This window comes from Falco naumanni, chromosome 4 (assembly GCF_017639655.2).
Source record: "Falco naumanni isolate bFalNau1 chromosome 4, bFalNau1.pat, whole genome shotgun sequence".
NCBI classification, from domain to species: Eukaryota; Metazoa; Chordata; class Aves; order Falconiformes; family Falconidae; genus Falco; species Falco naumanni.
Window position 1 is genome coordinate 107,921,525 of NC_054057.1, and position 23,683 is coordinate 107,945,207.

General features: G+C 40.2%; 1 protein-coding gene across 5 annotated transcripts in view; it reads left to right on the plus strand.

The window, feature by feature from the left end:
• Nucleotides 1-20,628, plus strand: part of FAM120A (family with sequence similarity 120A) — a 55,935-nt gene extending 35,307 nt beyond the window's left edge. For 2 of the 5 annotated variants that reach the window (XM_040591803.1, XM_040591802.1), the window contains exons 11-18: nucleotides 1,898-2,147; nucleotides 3,438-3,552; nucleotides 7,951-8,160; nucleotides 9,271-9,454; nucleotides 10,389-10,535; nucleotides 12,038-12,179; nucleotides 15,924-16,020; nucleotides 18,729-20,628. In XM_040591803.1, coding sequence (XP_040447737.1) covers nucleotides 1,898-2,147; nucleotides 3,438-3,552; nucleotides 7,951-8,160; nucleotides 9,271-9,454; nucleotides 10,389-10,535; nucleotides 12,038-12,179; nucleotides 15,924-16,020; nucleotides 18,729-19,040 — 1,457 coding nt within the window. In that variant the 3' untranslated portion in view covers nucleotides 19,041-20,628. The remainder of the gene's footprint in view (nucleotides 1-1,897; nucleotides 2,148-3,437; nucleotides 3,553-7,950; nucleotides 8,161-9,270; nucleotides 9,455-10,388; nucleotides 10,536-12,037; nucleotides 12,180-15,923; nucleotides 16,021-18,728) is intronic. The other 3 variants (XM_040591806.1, XM_040591804.1, XM_040591807.1) reach the window with 2 other exon arrangements.
• The last annotated feature ends 3,055 nt before the right edge of the window (nucleotides 20,629-23,683 follow it).

A 23,683-nucleotide genomic window follows, 5' to 3' on the forward strand; every position in this document is an offset into this window, starting at 1 on the left:
ACAAGTAGCACGTTGCTGAAGATGTTATGTTTGGAGAGCAAACTGAGGTACTCTGCCTGTGGCCTTACCCTTGTAGGTTGTCATCCCCAGATTAAAAGCTTTGAACCAAATTTGAATGTTGAAATGTAGGACTGAAAATAGGAAACACAAAATACTCACTTCTTCTAAACTCGAGGACGGGAGGGACAGCCAAACAGAGAAAGTGAGTGTAGCTAGGAATATCACCTCCATTGTCAAAAGAAGGTTGAAGGGAAAAAAAAAAACCAAACTCCAGAACGCAACTGTTTTATGTGAATTGTCAATGGTTTTGGTTCTGTTTACTGCTAAGAGACTCAACTGCTCTTTGTAGTAGCTTCATTGTGTTTCCTGTTTGTTGAGAGATCCAGGAAGTTTGGCTCCAAAAGTATCTCTTCCTTCTGAGACCTAAAGCAATTAAACGAGTCTTTGAAAGCCTACATAAAATACATCCTTTTATTTGTTCATGATTACTGTCCCAGGCCTAAACAAGAAGTGAAAACAGGTGTAATAAACTATGCACAAATAACAGAGTAGCTCTGCTGGCTGTTAAAGCCCATCTTGCATAGCTTGGTGGCATATGAAAACTGGTAGCAACCAAAATAGAACATGATTTTGTAGTGAGGCTACCAACTAAATATATCAGAATATTTATTTCAATTGCTGCGTGTTACCTTTGTCAAACTTATCCTAAGCTCTGTGAAATTTAGCTGTAATGCTAGACTAGTTTTATTCCAGAAAAGCATGAGTGTGCTTTGGGATGTTGTGGAGGTTGTTTTTTTCAATCGTGATCATCACTTCCTCCATGGTTTGCCTGCCTCTAACTATAAAATTACTCAAGAGGCTGATGTCTGATTTCTGCAGGAGACTTTGTAGCTGCAAGGGCTGTCCTGGCACTAGTAGTACTGGCTTTTCAATCTGTAACAGAACAATTTCTAGCAGAAAGGGCAGGTCTGCGCCCCTGCAGTGAATCTCTCTGGGCTGTAACCTGAAGCTTCACTAACAAGCTCCTTGAATCTTTCCACGCTGCATAACTGGGCTCTGAGTTAAGAAGGGTGCAAACGAATTTTGAGCTGTGTCAAACTTGGGGTCATTCCAAGGCCAAAAGTATCATTTCTCACTCTTGACTTTTTTTTTACTTTCTTTTTTTTTTTCTTCTTAAACTTGTGTTCTGGTTTGGTTGCCTTCAAACATAAAAAGGGAGATGATTTAGAAGCAATATAGAGTTGGACGGTCTTTGTTTTGATGTGGATGAAAGGGAGCTTAGCAAACATAAAAATACTAATGTGTCTATATAAAGCAGTGCAGTAAATCGAGAGGCTTATGTAATGTTTAGTAAATTTTTTAGGCAAAAAATCCCCACTGAAACTCACCCATATTTGAGATCTCATTCCATTGCAGTAGTTGAACAACTACAAACAAGTATAACGGAAGTTTTAAATCTGATTTGAATAAAATCACTAGGGTCATATTGTTCTTAAAAGACTGCATATGGAATATATTTGTATTTATGTACTGGTTTTGTCACTGTAGGGTTTTGATCAATGACACAGATATTTTGGGGGGAAAATGCATTTTCAAATTATGCTGTTTGTTATAGAAAAATATCTGTAGTTCTTTGTTGTAGATTAATTTGAAAATATTAATATAACATTCCTAGTGTACACTTGGTTGCGTGCACTTAATTTCTAAGTGATCACAATTGAAAGGTGTTCCCAATACAGAGTTTGAATTACCAATTTGGCAGTGCAATCCAGACCACTGGTATCTATCGCAGTCTCAAAGTGATGCTTTTTGGATAAAAATCTCTTGCATACAAAGTTTTAAATACGTGCTGCTTTTTAACTCAGAATATTTTCTTTTAACTGTTGCCATTTTATAGTTTCACCAGTGATAATTAAAGAATGGGCTGCTTACAAAGGAAAATCTCCTCAAACCCCTGAGCTGGTGGAAGCACTTGCATTCAGGGAATGGACCTGTCCTAATCTGAAGAAGCTGTGGTTGGGAAAAGCAGTAGAAGACAAGAACCGAAGAATGAGGGCATTTTTGGCCTGTATGAGATCAGATACACCAGCAATGCTCAATCCAACTAACGTGCCCACTCATCTTATGGTGCTCTGTTGTGTACTAAGGTCAGTGTTACCTTAAAGTAAAACAGAACGAAGGAAAGGTTTTACTGTGTAATCTGACATATTTAACTTTGTATTAAATCATGAGTATAGAAAGTGCTAATTCATATTTGCAACATCATTAGGACAAGGGGTTTGTTTTCTTCTTAAAACACTGCTGCTGGGAGTCTTAAAAGCACGGTGTATATTCAGCGTTTCTTTCTTCGGTCTCTAGAGGACTGAAGGGAGGAGGAAAATAAAAATATCTTGTGTTGATAAGAGGCCACTGTAGCATTTGAATTAGTTTACCCTTACTATACTTTGGGCTTCAACTTCCTGAAAAATAACATTTGGGGTCGTGGAGGCTGTGTTGATGAAGCTGTAAAGCAAAAGAGAGAGTTCTTCAGAGAACAGCTGCATAGCAGCATGTCGGGATGCCAAGTTTATGTGAATGATACTCTGCCTATGATGTGTTAGATTCCCTGTGTTAGAATTGTTCTTCTAGTTGATACGATGATAACCAACAGTTAAAGTATTAATTCTGTACTTCAGCTTTTCAAAGAGAAAGTCACAAGGTCCAAAATATTTACCTGTTTAATTTTTAGATTGAAAATTGACTGAGGTTTGGGAGATGCTTACCTTTTTGGAAAGGGGTGATTATTTCGATATCACTAGCTTATAAATCTGCAGAATCCAAGGTTAACATGTTGCATATGAAAAATTTCAAGCCATTTTTGAGAGTGATAAATGTATATTTGCCTTCACTTCTGTTGAACTTCGTCTTGCCTTGTGAGCAGTCTTTGTGTCCTTATACGATAGTAAGGATACAAAAACCCCAGTCCAAATGGTATCTTACAGCAGAGCTTCTCATTTCCTTTGGACACATTCACTCCTGTGTCATGTGATGAGCATAAAATTCACCAACTCGATAATTTCTGAGGAACAGGTTATCTGGAAAACATGTTCACAAAGTCCTTTTACCATTAATCTTTACGAAGATCAGTAAGCCATATTATTTTCTTCTTAGATGTATCAGAATTCACTTATGTTTTAAATTCTATTTTGGCAGCCTGTCCTCTCCTTCTTCACTGGAAGCAGGGTTTGCACAACTGATTCACAAATTCCATATGAATTTAAACAAATACAAACTTCAGATCTGTTTAGTGACTTGGCCTTTTTAATTATTCAGGTCTAGACAACAAAAAAAGATATTTTTGTTGTTGTTGTTGCATTCTGGTGACTTTGATCACATAAAATACCATTTTATTTACATATTAAGGGAAGCTTCTGAATAATTATGGGCTTTCTCTGTAGGTATATGGTACAGTGGCCAGGGGTTCGTATACTTCGTCGCCAGGAACTTGATGCTTTTCTTGCCCAAGCATTGTCTCCAAAGCTCTATGAACCTGACCAGCTTCAGGAACTCAAGGTAATTCTTAATTGTAATTTTCATAATTTAAGAGATTTATTCCCAGCTGATCATTAACGTTAATGGTGGTGGGTGATGTGTATGTGCCTGTCTCACTAAAAACTTTCAAATTATTATTATTATTATCATCATCATCATTATTCCAAAATATTAATCTTAGAATTTTAAAGTGTTGCAAAGATTGATAATCATTCTGTTTCACTGGTTGGATAGGTAACTAAAATCTTAACCATATTCTATACTGAAGAACCTTTTCTCACAATTTCTTAATTCATTGTCTCTTGGAAGTTTGAAACAAATGTGCCTCCATTGAAAAGAGAAAAAAACTTCTTCATTGTGTGGTTGTTTGTAAATACTAACCTGGATGTTTTTTAATGATTCAGCATTCAGAAGAATTTTGCAGCTAAATGTGGAGACACTTGCATAATCTTGGATGGAAAAAAGCAGGAGGAAAAGAAGGGAAAACAGTTTATTAGTAGTCACAGAAGCGTAGAAATCATTATTTTGAGGATTTTTAAAAGTTAAGATCTCAAAAGTTTCTATTTTTTCCTAATATGATAGTATTAGATGGAGTAAATACTGCTACCTAATTGAAGAAGTTGTTTAGTGGGGTTTCCTCACTGTAGATACAGAATGCCTATCAATCTGTGCAACATCGTCTTACTCCAGGGGATTTATCAATTCAACCTTCATATGCTCACAGTGAAATTTCCTCTTCTAGCCTTTGAGCTAAAATACACAAATTTGGTTTTTGCCTTTACCCATGTTTGCTTTTCAGAATTTGTTCAGAATTGAGTCTTGTTTTTTTTTTTTTTAAGCAAACATTTTTCTGAATAGAAATAATTTTAGATACTTTTTTCTATGTAATACATCTTAAGCCAAATGGTGTATTTGATAACTGGAAGCTATGGGTGGTATTGGGATGTATAGGGAATGCACAACTGGAAGTGAGCCGTCTTACCTCCTCTCTGCATTGATTATCAACATAGCGAAGAAGGTGAGATGCTGATTGCCTCTTCATCATAGAGTCATTTAGGTTGGAAAAGACCTTTGAAATCAAGTCCAACTGTTAACCCGGGACTGCCAAGCCCACCACTGAACCATGTTGCTAAGCCTCACATCTATGTGTTTTTTAAATACTCCCAGGGATGGTGACTCAATCACCTCCCTGGGCAGCCTGTTCCAGTGCTTGACCACCCTTTCAGTGAAGAGATTTTTCCTGATCTCCAATCTAAACCTCCCCTGGCACAACTTGAGGCCGTTTCCTCTCATCCTGTTGCTTCTCAGTTGGGGAACAGGCTGACCCCACCTTGCTACAGCCCCTGTCGGGCAGCTGTGCGGAGTGAGAAGGTCCCCCTGAGCCCCCTTGTCTCCAGGCTGAACACCCCCAGTGCTCTCAGCTGCTTCTCATCAGACTTGTGCTCCAGCCCCTTCCCCAGCCCCTTCTTTGGGTGCACTCGAGCACCTCAATGTCTTTGTTGTCATGAGGGGCCCAGGACTGAACCCAGGGTTGGAGGGGCGGCCTCACCGGTGCCGAGGGCAGGGGGACGGTCACCGCCCTGGCCCTGCTGGCCACACAGTTTCTGACACAAGCCAGGAAGCCCTTGGCCTCCTTGGCCACCTGGGCACTCTGGTGTCACACAGCCAGCTGTCAAACATGCAACCTCATGTTTTAGGTGTCAATCTAAAAGTCATTTTAGATGGTCTTTCAGGTACTGTAGGGCTGAAGTCACCCTCGAAGTCTATTCCTAGCAGTGCCTGGATGTGCACTGTCCTTAGCTAAACCAGCAAGGAGGAGGAGGAACATGTTTCCCAAGTCTGTTCATATTCACAGGTACACACTACAGAGGCACACAGACAAAAGCAGCAATCCTAGCACTGCTCTTCTCACAAGAAACAGTAGTTAAGCTCACGCAGATTTCAGGTGATAGGCTTTTCTAAGGAATATTTTGCTACTGATCCCAAGTCTGCAGAGCATTCTCAGAGCCAGCAAATGACACTTTCTCTTCCATGGGTGATAAGCAGAATCTGGGTTGGATTCTGGCGTGCAGCACCCTGGCAAGGACTTCTCAGTCTCAATCTATAAACCAAATCAACCTGCTTGTGGAAACCCAGCACTTAGCCACAGGAGTACTGATAAATGTAAAGGGAAGAAAACAACTGAATCCACTTCAGAATCTCTTTGAACTTGTCACACAGTAAGTAGAGAATTTGTGTATTGGCAATCAAAATGGCAGTTAGAAAAACAAAATCCTCTTCCCATATACCAAAGAATGAATGCCAACAGGAAAAATAAATAAATAAACTCTAACAGGAAGACATTTATTTGGCCTTTCCCTCATTGCTGAAACAGATGTGAAAAAACACAGGATGAAGACAGTTGTAATGAACACCTGATGAGTTCGTGCAAGACTGCTTGTTTGCTTCAGCACTTAGGACTGAATTGCTGCCGACATGGATTATAAGCGTATTAGATTCCCGAGAACAGCATTTTCAAGTACTCATTGTGGCTAATTCCTTAAAAGCAGCCTAAACATAGATCCTGTCTGTCAGGAGTATCATTCAGGTGTTTGCTGGAACTCCTTTTCAAGGTGTTTCATAGACGTTCATGTTGGAAGCCCTGCATGCTTACTGGGTCCTTCAGAACCCTGGAGATTCGGGTCCAAAGAAGATGACAGTTTTCTGCGTTGTATGAAGAGCAGTACTTTGGTTTTTAGGGAAGCATGTGGCCAACCTCTGCCAATGGAATGAACTGAGTATGAGTTATCCTGTATGTTCAGAAGAAATGTATGTAGCTCATTCCGGGGTGACAAAACATTGGAGTTGGCAAAGTATAGCAGAGAGCCTTTTAAAGTCTCATGACAATCATGAGACTGTGGCTCAAGGCATCTACCCCAAGCTCTCCTGAAGTTGTGTAATTGTACCTGTGGGTATTGGTGGAAATTCACATGACTGTTAGGTAGGCAAGGCTAGATGCATCAAAGAACAGCAGTGTCTCAGCCATTCAGTATTCAGTGTCCTTTTGCAAAACACAACACAACTTTTGGGGTCAAGATTTTGCCTAAGGTATCTGTAAGAGTTATAAAAGTCTTGCCTCTGTCTTCAGAGTTGATGCAAAGAGGAGGAAAACCCACTGTGAAAATTACTGGTCTTAGACATCTAAGAAAGGAATTCCCAGATGAAATATTTTTTTCCATTCCAATACAAAATGAAAGGCAGAGACAAGGCAAGTAATAAACAGCATACAGTATTTTTAATAGAAAATTTTTAAATCATACATGAAGATATACATGGATCATTTCCAAAATATATGTTGGTTAACTGAAAGATGCAGTATTTCATGCAGTGTTATTACTGTCGTCTTATGAAGCAGTCGCTTCTCTGCTTCTTGGAGTCAGACAGAAAGAGCAGCTGAGTTTGAACCCAGCTGTGTATCTGCAAAATGATCTGAATAGTCTTTTGGATCTTAAAGGTTGTTTATGCGTAAGGAAGGTAACATAGTTTAATTTTAAAATTTATTACCAAGATCTTGAAAATGTTCCCAAGAAAGGGCTGATATTTTCAGAAGTATTTTAGGGAGTGCTAGTAGTGATGTTTTCTTATACCAGAGCTAAAAATACTTGCTGCCACCAAATCCTTCTTGCTTCCACCACCAGCTATTCAGATTTAATTCTACCTTTGTGTATCTATCCTGCATCCTAAATAAAACTATTGTGTGCATTATAAACATTACCTCATGAATAGGAGACTCATTCTAACAGCAAAATCTTGAATCAAGCTAATAGAAAATCCATTAGAAAGGAGTTGTAAGGGGAATATGATACGTGGGAAAGAAAAGTTGAATGCTAATATTGAGCTCATTCCTGAAACTTTCTACAAAATATCCCTGAAGCACAAGGTTATCAGAAATAATTCTTTAATGAAATTTTCTACTGCTAATTTCCTATGAGTGTCTTTAAAGCTTTTCCTTGCTGTAACATGTTTAGCATTGTTCAAAAAACTCTGTACTGCATATTTATCAATTATCTTAATGCAGCCAAAGTATGCATCTTACATGTTTTAGACACCACATGCCGCAAATTAAAGATACTTTATTTAAAACTTTTTACTGACTTCTTGATAATGAATTGGGTTAAAACATTAAAATATTAGAAGTATTTCCCTGTGCTTTGTTGTTAAGTAGAGTTTTTTGCTTTTATCATTCGCCTCTGGAGTGGATGGATGGGAACAGCAGCCTTCCTGAATATTGCAGTTTCCATATACAGGCGTTAGATTCTGGTGCATTCTTCTAGTCAAACTGGCACGTATGAAAAGTCTGGACGACCTTTTAAAACCACTGTTTTCAAGAGTTTTGAAAATGTAACTATTGGAATAACTTTGAATTACATCTCATTACAGATTGAGAATCTCGATCCCCGAGGAATTCAGCTGTCTGCTTTATTTATGAGTGGTGTCGATATGGCACTTTTTGCAAACGATGCTTGTGGACAGCCAATTCCATGGGAGCACTGCTGTCCGTGGATGTATTTTGATGGAAAATTATTCCAGACCAAGCTCATCAAAGCAAGCCGGGAGAAAGTTCCGCTCATTGACCTCTGTGATGGTCAGGTATGTAGTTTCACTAGTGTGACAGAGTATAAAGTGTGCCAGATTTTCAGAAGTGTTAGATGTGGTTGGTTTATCAGTCACTCGCTTCATGTGTCATCTCTCTACTTTTAAAAGAGAAACATGAGGTGAGTGGCTAATAGGTATTTTTTAGCTCTGTTTACTCTTCTATCTGTTATTGATGATTGAGAGGGCATTTTGGTAGATCTGGAAAAAGTAAAATGGCTAAAATTTTAATTTCTTTTTTGTTCCCTGCGGAAACTGAAACATGAATGCAATTGCAATGCAATGAGCAACTGATTCGATGGGTCAGTTTAGTAAAACTGTCGCAAAGGACTGAGCTGCAGTGGTTTTACACTGAAACAAAATTTGTGATTTCTAACTTGCTTTACAGATTGTGAAGTCATTCTTGCAGTCATTAAGCTCAAAATCTTTTCGCATTTCTTATGATCGTCTTAAAATACAAATGAATTAGATTTTTTTGTTCTAATCAAATCATGTGACGCTATTATCTAACTATGAAAACAGGAAACTGATAAAAATCAAGTTTACTGAATGACCAAAACTCTTTTTTTAAACTTTTTGAGAGGTATGAAATCTTAACAAAACAGCTTGCGTCCTCTTATTTCTGACTCAGGGGAAGCTGATCACAGATTAAATTTTGATGATGGCTGTGGTCCCTCTCAGGCTTGTTAGCCTGTTTGTGTAGACTTTATTTTGCAGTCCAGGTTTATGATTATTCTGTTTAAAGTAAAGGCTGCATTTAGTGTTCAGGAGACTATAGACAGAGGTTTCTCAGTTCCTTTCAGGAAAACCCTTTTCAACTTGTTAACTCTGTCTGTGTTACTGACTTCTAAACTGTCTCAGTATTTAGACTCATGTCTACCGATACATAAAGATTTTCTTGTGAACAATTTGAATTTCATTGAAGTTTTAGTAGGTATACAAGTCAGATTATTGTGATTTTCTAGCTAGCTTTATGGAATTTGTTTGCAGTAGTTATCTACTCTTCTATTATTTTGCTTTCTTCTTTGAATTTGATGTGTAAATATAGCTTTATGCAATCGAAATCGGAATTTTAACATCTCTTTGTGACCTTCTCTTTATTCATAGGCTGAGCAGGCAGCCAAGGTTGAAAAGATGCGTCAGAGCATCTTAGAAGGATTAAATTTCTCCAGGCAGAACCATCCTCTCCCTTTTCCACCTCCACCTGCCATGCCTTTCTATCCAGCTTCTATGTATCCTCGACACTTTGGGCCAGTCCCACCACCTCAGGGCAGGGGGAGAGGCTTTGCTGGTAAGTGGTTGGGATAGCGGTGCGAAACGTGTTGGTGTGAAGCATTACCTTGTGTTTCACATTCCCAAAACTATGAACTGATCTGCCTGTTCCATTTCATAGGAAAAATACATAAAAGCAAGTGGTTGGCATATGTTGTCATGTGCCAATCACTGTATTTTGGTTTTACTTTCATTAGCCATAGCCTAGCAATACGGAATGTGTTGTTTTGCTGCATATTTCCATCAGGATTTTTAGTAACTATGCCAGATCAAAATACTTTTACCACTATTGTATGAAACAGAAAAAAGAGGAATGGATCAACACTGGATGATGTGAAAAGGCTCTTATTTGCACTGTACATTGCTTCAAAAGTTTTGTATTTATCAGTATTAACAACGCCTAAATTAATGGACACAGTTTAAATGTCAGGGTCGAAGACAACCTTTCCTCCTCCCCACCCCTCGCTATTTTGCTACAGTCATTTAACCATTGGCACCCTTGAGTGTAAATACTGATGCAACCGTTCCAGGCTGTTTCTAGAATTATTCCTTTTCTCAAAATCTCTCTGGTACCAAGGCCCATAGGTGTATTGATACTGGACTTTGGGAGCAAGACATTCCTGGGGTGCCACAACTGTAGCCATCAGAGCTCATTGCCAAAAAATTGTTGCAAGCCTTTACAATGCTCGTTATGCCATAGAAGTCGGGATGCCCGTTCCAAGCCCAGGTTAAAGGCCTGCTGTTTGGATAAGAGACCCTGTGCTTGCTGAGGCAGCAGGACATCTTTGGCCAGGGCTTTCTTGGCAGCAGTGGCTTGCTCCCATGCAGCATCGCCTGCAGGAGCCCTCCCTGCTGACTCCAGAAGAGTGGAAGGAGGCAGCAGCATCTCTGCTAGGGGTCTTCCCGGATGCCTGGCCCCCTCACAGCTTTTCCCCTGTCTTTCTTTACCCTGGGTCTAACAGGAGTCTATGGCTTCGGAGGCCCTTATGGGGAAACAGTAGCCACAGGCGCTTACCGGGCCTTCCGGGTGGCGGCAGCGGCAGGACACTCCGGAGCCTTCTCTGGCAATGACAGCAACAGGACTAGCAAGTTTCAGGGCGGTAATTATACCCAAAACCCTTTTCTTAGAGCTTCTGGCAACAGCTTCCTTCACTTTACGGTTTGGTCTGAGGCTTTCCTACTGACTGCCGGTCTCCCTTTCTCCCTAACTGTCTCAGCTGTCCCTCTCTAGAGCCTGCCCAGGCTGCTGTCCGTCCGTCCGCTCTGCTCTCCCAGGCGCTCCCCCCAGGTCCCTGCCGCAAGCCCCCTCGGCGCCAGCCTCTCTCACGCCTAGAAACCCTCCCCCGAACACAAGATAGCCCTTAAACCTAATGAGACGGTCTGTCTCCTGTGCTTCAAAATGCGAGGGTGGAATCTATAATCAGCTGAACTTTTGCCTGACTCTATTAACAGTTCTCTTCTAAAATTTGGGGGCAGTTGAGCTTTTTGCAAAAATGACCCAATGTAGAATTGACTGACTTGGGTGTTACTGCTAACTCGTTCTTCGCTGTCACCAATGTCAGCATGGACACAGGCGTGAGATTTACTTACCCGCCTGTGTGTCTGTTGCTCACCTCCCATACAAGGTGGGACGATGGAAACCCGTTAATGCCAATCCCCTGTTAGGGTTAAATTTTTCCAGTTATTTAGCTGTTCTTTCTGGCCTCTGAGCTTTTATCCTAAGAGCAAACATATCTCTAATGCTTCGTTGTGTGAATAACTTTACCCTTGTAAACAAAATGCATTTGAAGCTGAAAGACTTGAACAGGGAAGTATGAACCGTTTTGACTTTATCAGTAGTTTAGTTCCCAGTGTATTAACATTTGAAGACTAATCGTGGCTGCATAAATGCTGTGTTTTGTGTAAGTTCTGATGGTCTTACCAGTAACGTGGCTCAGTTGCATTCTACTAGATTTCTTCAAATACGTATGTTATGCCCCAGAGTTGATTTTTAAGGGCAAAACACAGGTGTAAAGATATGAGCAACCTGAGTAGAATATAAATTCCCATTTTAGACAATTGTAATTTTAGCTGCTTTCGTGGTAAGGGAAGGATAAGCCTACCTTTCACATGCAGATCAGTTTAAATGCTATAATATTTTTATAACAACTTAGTACAAGTAATTCTGCCTAATAAGTTGTTTATAGCAGTTATAATCTGTGTGTTTCATGCTGATGTTTGGTGTTCACTGAAAAGTGCCTTTAAATCTGCAAAAATTACTTCTTCATTAGGAATGCAGGAAAAAAGTAATCTTCAGATAGTTTGTAAAATTTCACTTCAGTTTCTTAATGCTTATCTAAAGTATATTTTCAATTACTGAAGCTGAAGTACTCTTGCAAGATCATTTTTTCTGCAGAATTCATATATTTTTTAAAAAGGGGGAAAAGAAAGACTCTTGGAGTTGTAATACTTCTGAAAGACCACAAAATGAGAAATAATCTCCCAGTATCAAAAGAGGAGACTATATGTGCAAGAAAACGTGGGCAAACAAGTTGTCCATTCATTCGTAACTTTAATGTTAAGATTGTGAAGATCAAGGTTTGGTTTTGCTTTTTATGTGCAGGAGTCCAACCTATTCCTTCTCAGGGAGGGAAACTTGAAATTGCCGGCACTGTAGTCGGCCATTGGGCTGGAAGCAGACGTGGACGAGGGGGTAGAGGGCCATTTCCTCTGCAGGTTGTTTCTGTGGGAGGACCAGCGAGAGGGTAAGTGCGATCTTGCAGAAGGTACTTTTCATATGTAACTTAATGATTGGGGAAAAAAGTGGAAAAAACATGGAAAAGCTGGAGGCATTAGAAACTGCATACAACACATTTTAGGACACATCAGGTAAATTATGCACATTATGTATTCAAGAAAAGCATTTTCCTTCTTTTAAGATGTTTTTAATCAGTTACTCAGATGAGTATAAGCATTTTTATGTGCAGATAAAATTCATACTCTGATACATAGATCTACATATGCACACTGGATTGTTTGGCATGAGGAAACGACTTGGGGGCTTTCTCTGACATGAAATCAATAAATACATTATACTTGATGAAAAATACCTGAGCACTCAATTACTTTTTGTCATGGTCGAACAGTTGTTAAGAAGTATGATAAATTTTTTTGTAACTTCATTGTGTAGTTCTTCTGTGAAGCAGAAAACACCTGAAAGACATTTATAGGTTTAAGAGTTCTCTGCTACAGTCACGATGGGAGATGTGCTTAAAAGAATATTAATTTCTTCAGCTCTTCCACTTCATTTCACCACAGCTGAAATTACAGGTGCACAACATTTCTGAAAAAGAAATACTTTGTTATAAAAATATCTAGTCCTTTACTTTTAAGGTTGGTTTTTTTCCATAGGCTTAATTGTTCTGTGCCCTACAGAACTGTCTTGTCTTAGTTAAGATTGTATCTATTACAGAAGACAGTCTCAAAGTAATGTGATTTATATATTATGTCTGTCTTTAACTATATTAAAGGAATGGAGTAAAGTAGGTGTATTTAAGCCATCTTGAGCAAGGAAGCAGGAGTCTGAAAGAATAAGTCTGAACTGCGTGAATTCCTCTCTATTCATTAATTTAATCAAACATATACCTATAGAGTATACTGCTAAAGTCAGCAAGAGCTGTTGGCATGCTTGTCTTGGACTCAGTGAAGAAATGGTTGGATCTGAAGCCCTGGGAGAATGTGAGCAGGGGTTGAAGCGAGAGCTGCTGGTGTGGGCGCAGGGAGAGGTAAAACCAGAAGAAACAAAGATTAAGAAGTTCAGCAGCAGAAAACAACATTGGTGTAAAAGCAGAGCTGACACCTTCAGGGGAGTACATTTAGGTGGGAGCATATTCTTTAGAATGAGGTTCAGTTGCCAAAACGTAAGCATCTGGTGTTGGTTTAGACGCTTCAGACAGCTGTCAGCTAACTGCAGCCTGGTGAGGTCCATGGGTCCTGTGCTGTCCCAGGACAGCAGCTGGAGACCAGGGGAGTAAGCTGCGTGATGAGGCACCGGGCTCCTTTGGGTATTTTAATCTTACTTCTGAGTTTCAGTGGATGAAATAACACTTTTCACCATTTAAGTTAGGTATGTGTGTGGTCCTAAGTTTGGTTTTTCGTGAGGCTCCACAACCAGAAGAATCTGGCTTGCTGTAGAGCTTATTACTTCAGCTAAATGCACTGGCTGCAGTACTGTTTGCGGAAAATGGCTGGATAATTTATGGTGTCATACTCAAAAACTACTGTCTGACTGAGGCACCCTGAGTGATGATCTGGAGACACCTTCAGGCTCCGACCTGGCTTACATTTGTGTATAACGTTGGCGTCCTGCACAGAATCGCAGTTCCTCCATTTTCTGAAGAAGCAAGTACATGAATTTGTGCAGTCGCCAGCAACTAACACTGACCGGTCCTAAACTGAGAGTCTTCCTTATCTGGGAAGCGGTTAAATCACTAAAAGGGTGGTGTTGCTCCATTAAATACCTTTACGACACTAAATACTATTCTCCAAAGTAGGTTTTGAGTTAGGAACTAAAATATCTGACATTTCCTTTTTGTCAGAGGTACTGTCTTTGGGCAGTTACGTTTGGGTGCAAGTTGTTACCAAAAAAAGATAGGAAAACCGTCAATGCCAGATCTTTCTGTCTCCATCAAAATCATCACTGATGTTAAATTCTCACATGTAGAGTTAGTAGAGTTAGGCAAAGAGGGGAAAACTACTGCTGCCAGCTTATCTGTTTGTTGTGTCGGTTGATACTAAAAATAAAACCAACTAGGAAAACAGTGGTGTTAGCGTTCAGTGTGAAGACAGGCATTTTAAAGACTGGGGTCCGTGTTGGCAGGTGCTCTGTCCTACTGAAGAACACCACTAGGAAGCTCCACAGTACATTGTGTGCAACTAATCACCTAGTCCTGCAGACCTCTGTTTCATTTTTTCATCTGTTTCAGCAGAGGGGATCATGTCAGGCTTGTTTACACCATTGTCTCATGTCTCTGTGTAACAGTAAACTTGGATGTTGTTCTTAGCATGTAAAATTATACTAGCTGCTTTTTATTGGCTTTGATCCATTAATAGATTTAGTGTGATTTTTCCGAGTAGGAGAGATCTTACTCAACTCTTGGAAGGGCACACTTTTACTTTGTAAAAAAAACAGCAAATGGGATAGATAAGTCTAATTTAAATCTTTGGAAAGAATGCAGTGAGAGTGACTTGGATATAAACCACAGTTCCTACCTATTTATTCTTTGCTGTTGCTTTTAAATCCCAGTATTTAATTTCTTCTTATTTAATGTGGGAATTTGCAGTGTGTGTGAAAAGCCTTGTGTGGCACAGATCAGTGCTTGTCCACTGAGTCAGTTCAGCATAACTTAGTTTTTGCAGCACAGCAGCAGCGGAGGTGGGAGCAGAGCATCTCCTCTTCAGGTGTCTTTCTGTACAGCTCACAGAGACCTTGCTGGCATAGGGGAATTGTCAAGTAGATGGAAAATGAGATACAGTTGAATTGCAGCTGTCTTTTGTTGCCAGAATGGCAAACTGGGTCGTTTCAGCCCACACAGCTTAGAAACTGGGCTGGATGCAGGCCTGGACCTGAGCAGCACCCGGCTGTTCTGTGCCAGCTTTAGGGGGCTCCATCTTCATGCTGGGATCTCCTGGTATCGGGCAGGATTTGGAGGAGAAGTAGAGCAATTGTGTATTTCTAGTACAGAAAAGAAAAATAATGTCTAGTTAAGAAGTAGTCCTTGACATAATGATAGGAAGTTGTTTCTGCAATCGATGGAATTAAAATAGTTTTAACTGACTGGAAGTTTGTTTTGATCTGATCTAATCTTTACTGAATCAAATCAAAAAGCCACCACCTGATGTGTCCTGGTTGGAAGCCTCCATTTGAAAGCATCCCAGCTTGATAAATTGCTACATGTCAGATATGGGTGAAGCCTCCTTTTTTCCTTCAGGATCTTAGATAATTTTGTATTCGCCCATCTAAACAAGCAATTTTGTATTTTGCCTTCCTTTCTTTTATCTGATTTCATCTGTCTAGCATGTTTATATAGGAAAGTGTTATTAAATGGGAGAAATGACCTTATAAGTGGTTCAAATTGCTTGCCTATTTTTTTAAGGTGAAGGTACTTTGAGCTTTGTTTTTAAAGCACTGTAAGGATAATTTGATGCTTTGATAATGTTTCTGCAAATACTTGAAAGTACTCATTATTGTTTCTCTAGAAGTAAAATATAGAAATAGTAATTTTATTGCAACAAAAACAAAACGTTCATTAGGTTCATACACTTGCAAGCAATAGAAGCCTGTAATTCTGAATTCGTTAGCCGTATTGCTTCTTTAAAGAAATGTAAATGTTATTCACTAAACAGTAAAGCTAGGGAAAACAAAATCATCCAGCAAAATAAAATGTAAAGTAGTTTTAAACAAAGTTAATATGTATTTTTTCTTTCTTCCTTTTCCTCAAAATTTACAGGCGTCCTAGAGGAGTTATTTCCACTCCAGTGATAAGAACTTTTGGAAGAGGCGGAAGGTACTATGGGAGAGGTTATAAAAGCCAGGGAGCAATTCAGGTAATAAAACCATGTGCCTGACTTCAGAACACTCTAGTTTACAGGCTAGTATGATACGGACTTCCAGACCAGCTAATATTGACAAGCACAACTTTGAAAGATGAGTTTTTCTTACAGTGATCTTGCCTACATGTTGAAGCTGTAAGCTGCAAAGCCAGTGATGGATGACAGGCTAGTGTTGCATCTCAATTATAAACAGACTTGGACAGACATGGAAGAATGTATGTTGATATGAAGGCTGTGCCTACACAGCTCTAACCAGCCGTAGGAGTAGAAGAAAATTTAGGAAAGTGGGAGAAATACAAAGCTGAGACAAATTAGCCATTTCTGTTCCCGCCTCCACTCTTTCCCAGTTTCTTTTCTGGGACCATAGTCCAACCTCACGAAGAAAAATTAGTAGCAGTAGAAGGATCTTTGCTGCTGGATGACTCCAAATATAAGAACTTATTCTAGACTTTTAGGAAATAACAGACCAGTCTTTGCCTCTATGAGCACACAGTTTCATTTTTGATAACAGCGTATGAAGCGACTGTGGATCGTGGGTTTTGGCTTTTCCATGGATCCTTAAAATACAGCTGAAGCAAACTACTGTTTCATGTTAAATGCCAGTTGCTTCAGAGTTATGTTTTCTTCCCTTTTCCGTTGTTCTTGCTGCTATGCAGTTTTGAATGTTGATGCAAGTCCCAATGGTAAAGGATGAATGGGTAGTAAATAAGTGGAAAACTTGCACAATAAATATATTATATGGATGTGCAATTTGTCATGGAGACATTAGTTTATAAGAGCAGGGGGATGTTTGCAGATATCAGGCAGTAAGAGAAGGAATGTTCTCCAGTGAATAATGAAGCCAACTATTAACTTTAAGTAAAACTTGCTGTGTTCTAGGTGTAAAAATTAAAATATTTCTCCTCCTTGTTAAATTTCTGTGTACACACATTATATATGTCTACACATGTACCTATGTATTTGAAACTTTACATCTTTTACTTTAAATATATAGTACCTAATTTCCAAGTACCTTAACCGATGGAATAAAGGAAGCCCTGAAAAGGAGCTTCCAAATATTCTGGGCTTACTACAGGTTTACATATGTAAATGTAGCTCAGATAATACCTGTAGGTGGATGGTAGGTAGTCTTGACAGACAGCAAGTTTGGTTAGTCACATTTTATTAATGATATGTAGTTTGGATGGTAAATACTTGTGATCAGAAGAATCTGGGTCTAAAATTGTGCCTGTGATGGGGAGAAGATAAATGGCATTTTCTATTGACTGGTTCTGAGCTCACTGGATTTTACGGTCGTTGAGTCACTATAGAATGTGTTCCTTTAACAGGAAAAGAAAAAAGGTGAATTGAAGTGCCATGTGGCAGGGAGAACTTGGGAAAGTTAACGCAGGAGTAGATTTTGATACCCTGTTAAGACTAAATGGCAACAGTGTACTTCCCTGTCTTACAAACCTGGGCAGTTAAGGAAAAAGTGCCTATGCAAGGCCGGGTTCAGACATGTGTGTAGTTACACCAAGTAAGATCCTCCCTGTACTGATACTCGTTAGATACAAAGAAAGGTCAGAGAACCTTACTGAAATAAGCCATTTGTATGTATCAAACATAAAAGGCAGACCTGTTTTTTCCCAAGGTGTGACCTTGCACTCTTGGTCTGGAAAGAAACAAAACTATGTATTTCATCTAAAACTTAACACTTTGTGAGGCCTGTGAAGAAGTACATTTACACACATGGGATAAATACTCTTCATTCTCATGTGCCAGTCATATACCTATGCAATGTTACTGCAGAATTCTTTGTGATTTTCTGAATAACGAAGTTTGTGATCCTGATGCTAGAGAGTTCTTACTCACCTGGATAATCTTTCAGTAATTCAGAAAAGCGCTAGCCATGCTGTTTCTAGTAGGTAAAGGTTAAGATTATTACACTCTGAAACTGTTTGTTATTGTTTGAGGTGTATAAAGATGTCCATGTCTGAAGTCATTTCTTAGGACTTTTAACAGTGTGACAGAGAAGTATGTTGCTTCTCAGCAGCCCAACCTACTTATTTTGTTTTGTTGTTTAAAGGCTATTATACTTCTGGAACACTGAGGTTCATTGTTGCAGATACTTAAGAACTAAATATGTCCTAATGCTGCATAAATCTGTTTTTTATTGCTATATTCAGTCTTGTAAGATTGTACTACATGCTTTTCATATGAAGTCACTTTCCTAATTGCAGAAGCATATAGACTAGTATAGATAATATTGCATGGTACTTTTGCACTTCTTTAAAAATTGTCTGAAATAAGTTTTGGTTTGTATTTGAATAACATGTAATCATATAATTAAATTACAACATATATGAACCAAGAAGCAGAGTTAAGCTGTATATTGATTCTCAGTTTGGTGTTTCCAGACATTTCTGTAGCTCTTACATTGTGAAATAACCGAAGCATCAAAATTAGAAAAGGGCATTTTACCACAGGAGCATCGGAAGGCATGGCTAGAAGGCACTAAGAAATAATGAAAACTCTTTCTCATCTGTGCTGTGCTGTTTAGTTTTATTTTCTACACCACTTCATATCTCAGCAGTACATAGTACTTGGTATCCACTTGTGATACTTTTGCACACTGCATGCTGCCTATTAATAGTGTCATTGTAACAGATTGTAAATATATAGCAGTGGTTCTTCAGTAATTTTCTTCTTTTTTTAAAAAATAGGGCAAACCTCCTTATGCTGCTTCAGCAGAAGAAGTAGCCAAAGAACTTAAGTCAAAATCAGAGGAATCTAAATCCTCACTTGTGTCTTCAGATGGATCCCTGGCTGAAAATGGAGTTGTGAATGAGGAAAAACCAGCTTCCCAGATGAATGGGAATACAGGAGACATCAGGGCTTCCAATCAGTCTGAAAGTGCCTTGAGTAATGACTCTAAAATGTGCAATACAAATCCTCACTTAAATGCACTAAATGCAGACAGTGTTTGCCATAAAGATGATACTCTTGAGGCCACTGTCTTAAAAAAAGAAGAGTAAACTTATTTTTTATAGAGGGTGAAGGATGTTGGGAAGGGTCAGGATTAGGAATATCTGGAAAGAAAGAGAGCCTACAGTTACGTACATTTTTTCCTTTCCGTAAGAGAAAAATGAGGACTTTGGAAATTCGGATCCCTCTTTGATGTCAGAGATTTAAACAACACATTTTTAGTTTTAACCAGTTGTAGTCAAAATGCTACAATAAAACAAAAAAGAAAGAGAATGAAGAGCATTTGACTCCCGCACTTAAAATGAAGTATACATAAAGTTTAAACTGGTTATGACAAAAGCTTGTAGTTTTGTTTTTTGAAATATAAAGAAAACAAATTTTGGCAGTCTTTAAGTATATATAGCTTAAAATATAATTTTTAGTACTTGGCACCATATGTATGCCATTATATTTGATTTTGCATTACTGTGTCACAATAAAGCTTTCTTTAAGGCTTTGATTTCATGATTATGGGGGGAAAAAGGCACAACCACAGTTTTTTCTTTCTTAAATTTCATCACCGTTGATGTGGTTCTTTTGTGTTAAAATGTGCAAACTATCGAAACTAAAAATTATAGAGTAATATTGCAGTTCTGCTGATTTTAAATATACATCATACATACTTTACAAGCAAGTTAAATGGAGATAAACTTGAAATCATAGAAGATGCAAATGACCTTTCAAAATAAACACAATGTGTTCTGAAACTTTTTGTGACTAATACCATGCATCCGTGATCAATGAACTATGTGGTTTTGAATCAGACGTAGACCATTAGTACTACTATTTGAGCTAAACTTCTGCATGGTTCATAATTTTTAAAGTGTGTAGTTAATATTATGCATGTTATTGTCCTCTTTCTTCCATTCTTACAAGTACTGTGCCCATTTGCAAAACAAAAAGCTAATAATCAGTAATAGTCCTATAAAAGATGTTAACTATGTTTAGTCATTGACTGATCTTGCTCTAACCTTAAAATTTTGTGATTATTGACCTCTGTTGCATTTATTCTAAAACTTAAAAAAAAAAAAATTATCTAGCCGTTTTGAATATCAACGTTACCCTGGTGTACTCATTGCTGTATGCATTATTGTTCTCTGTTGCTGTTTTATGCCTTCATATTAGCAAATATGAAATTCTGTGAAAAACAAAAAAAAAAGCTTTGATCTTCAAAAAAAAAAAAGTACCCCCCTTCTGTAGCAGGAGACAAATGGCTTGTTCTTGAGAACTTTCCCATCAAGAATTTAGTATAAGCAAATATACCTGTATCATTTTGATGTTTTTGTTAGTGTTTCCAAACTTAATGTACTTCAAAATCAGAATCATTTCTTTATATTCGTTTTCATATAATTCTCCTGATGCTCTTCATCACACATTAGTGATCAGAAATGAGGTGTAATTCCCCATTCCCTGCCCGCAAGAGCTAAGTAGGTATCTTAATGTAAGTTGAAGGGAGTTCTGCCCCAACTCATGGATTGTGCAAGAATGAACTACTGTTGGGTTTGATTGGTTGTAGATGGATTGTGGTGTGGTGTATTTGAAGGCTATTGAATGCAACTTACAGTGCTTAATAAAAATCTTTATTCTTTTAGTATAAAATACTGTATGCCTTTTTTGTCAAATATTTTTTTAATTAACATGTTGTAAATAAAAGTTTTCCTATGCCCAAATGAAGTGATTGAGTTAGCAGACTACATGATGTCCTCCCAAAACACGGAGCAGGAAGACACAACTGTTACACGCTGCTGCTGTCGGGGGATGCCGCACTTGATCGGAGTGATGCTTTGTCCTCTTTTATTTTGTGCAGCTGCTTCACATGGCCACGCTTAAATGCAAGATGGTTAATAAGATGCAAGTAAGACAAATAACAGACGCAGTTGTTTAAAGAAGAACAAGGCCAACCGCACGTGCTCGCAGGGTTTGAAATACAAGATGATCGACAATGCCTGTCTCTCGGCTCCTCATAGCTGAGAACACATGGTTGCATTATGCAGTTTTCTCTATATCATGGATCGTACTCACATAACTTGAGGAGTTACAAATTTATACCTTGGTTTGTAGCAGGAGAGCTTTTTTGCCTGGGCATGCCCTCGTCTGCTGTTTCTATCTGACTGTTCATCTGTTTACTCGAGTGCCTGACGCACGTTAAAAGCAGGCTTGCCCTGAGTGGTTTTGATCTTGTGTTGCGTCTCCGTTGCAGCTCTGCACGCGGGGTGTCGATGCAGTGTGCAGCAGCACAGCTGTCTTTCATGCAAATGACAGCAGTCGGTCTTCCTCTCTCCTCCCAAAGTCAAACAAGCTGGAGAGGAGCTGGTGTCACAGCAGCTATCTGGGGGATCCCGCTGTCGAGCTCTGGTGGGATTGTCTCCCTTCCTGCCCTGCACTGATGCCGCATTATTTGCCCCATGCTAGAGCTTCTCTGTTCTGGAAATACCCAACCTCTTGTTCTGGTGAAGGTTCAAGGCACCAGTTGCCCTCTTTCCAGCAGGTTCACTTTTCTAGCATAATCCGGTTACTGGCGTGGGATAAACAATATCGACAAAAAGAAACATGCATGAGAGATGTGCTGCCTGCCGCGAGTGTACTGACTTCTTTCCTCAATGTAACTGTGCCAGCAAGATTTTTGTGGGCAGCCAAAGTACAACTAAAACTAGGATGTGAAAGCACAGCAAATTGACTAGTTCGTTGGCCCAAATGCAGGGTGCCACATTCATGTTTTCTGGAAATCATGGTGCAAAAGTTTGGCTTGCATGACACACGCGTACTTGACCCGGAGCATGTATTTTTTTGTGGCCTGTTTAAACCCCTGCCATTGCTGAAGCCCGCCTCCTTGGGCAGAAGCTACGCCGGGGTGGGAGGGGGACAAGCCTTCAGCTGTTGGTAGATGCTAGCAGAAGTAGCGGTGGGGACATCTTACAGGTACCAGAGTTGCCTGGTTCCCTGCCTGGGAACATCGCTGTCAACCCCAGAAGCAACGTCAGGTTCATTTATTGCCCTCTGCAGTGGGCAGCGACAGGGTGGTGCAGCAGCGGGTGCTCGCCTGAGCAAGGACTGGTAGGCCGGGGGTGGTGTGAGTGCTGCGCTGTGAATCTGCACCCTTGGCCGGGGCTGCCTGTCTTCCCTCCTATCCCGAGTAGCTTCCTGCAGGAAATCGGGTGCATTTTGAATGAATTAATTCCTCTTCCAAAGAGTTAAACTGACTGGAATCTGCGATCCTGCAGAATGACCAGGTATTGCCTGGGCTTACTCCTGAAGAGCCTTTCACACGTGACTTTATACATTCAGCAGGTATGTCCTGCAACGCGCTGTGTCACAGGGACCGTTGTAACGTGCTAATGAAATAGTTCACGTTTTTTAGTCACCGATTACCCGCATGCAGATCGCCGGCCTGCGCCTGCTGGAGCAATACCGCAGGCTGCTCTTTGCCAGCAGCGCAGCCCTGAGCACGGGGGATGGGGATGCTGCTGACGTGTATCACCAGGGGTCCCCTCTACCTGGGGGGGTGTGGGGGTGGGGGTAGGCTTGTCATGCATTGCCTGAAGGTTTCCTGTTAGTGACCCAGAAAAAGGTCTCAGGGGACCGAGCGTGGAGGATGACACCAGCTCCTTGCTGCAAAGTGGGTCTTTGCACCGACGTGCACCCCTGCAGGTGCTGCATTATCCACCACCTGCTGGAATAGGTGCCCGAGGGTGGGGGGGCTTAATGTTATTTATAAAGACCCTTTAAAGGGGTCTTACGATAAATGAGCTTTTTTATTTCAAAAGTGAAGAGTGATACAAATAAAGATGATGGCTCTCGGAATAGAACAGAAAATTTTAGAATGGAGTAGATTTAGAATAGAATGGAAAATAGAGTAGAAAATAGAATAGAACAGAAAATAGGATAGGACAGGAGAGGAGAGGATAAGGTATTTCAACTGGAAGGGGCCTACATCGATCATCTAGTCCAAGTGCCTGGCCAATTCAGGGCTGACCAAAAGTTAAAGCAAATTATTCAGGGCATTGTCCAAATGCCTCTTGAACACGGACACGTTTGGGGCATCGACCGCTTCCCCAGGAAGCCTGTTCCAGGGTTTGACCACCCTCTCAGTAAGGAAATGCTTCCTATGTGACCAATACCTCATTATCCACCTCCAAGACAAGAGTTAAACTGGGAGAATCAGCCGTTTGGATGGGGACGTGTGGGCACCGTCCATCCCATGCCGATGGGGCTTAGCTGTCAGCCGGGGGCAGAGCCCTGCTCGCCGCTCCCTTGCAAGCACCTACAGCATCAACGCTCCCCCCTCCCCGGGCTGGCCTCGCTGATTGTTTTAACGGTTGTAAAGGGCTAATCATGATCCATGTGTGCCACAGTCAACCACTTACAGTGCATTTTTTACATCCAATCTTCAACGAGTCCTTAAATGCAGGCAGGTGGGTAATCACTGGCACTGGAGAGGATTTAGGGGCCAGGGGGTGTCTGGGAGGGGGAGCCCCTCATGGGCATCCCAGAGCGGTTTTCATTCTCGGCTCTGGCGCGTTAAGTGCAGCATTGTGTTACGGACAGAGGAAAAATGAGATGTGAGCCATCTGCTCGATGGTGAGTGTCCACACAGCCCCCTCCCACCGGGGATGGCGAGCCGCAGGGGCGAGGAAGCGCCGCGACCATTTTATTT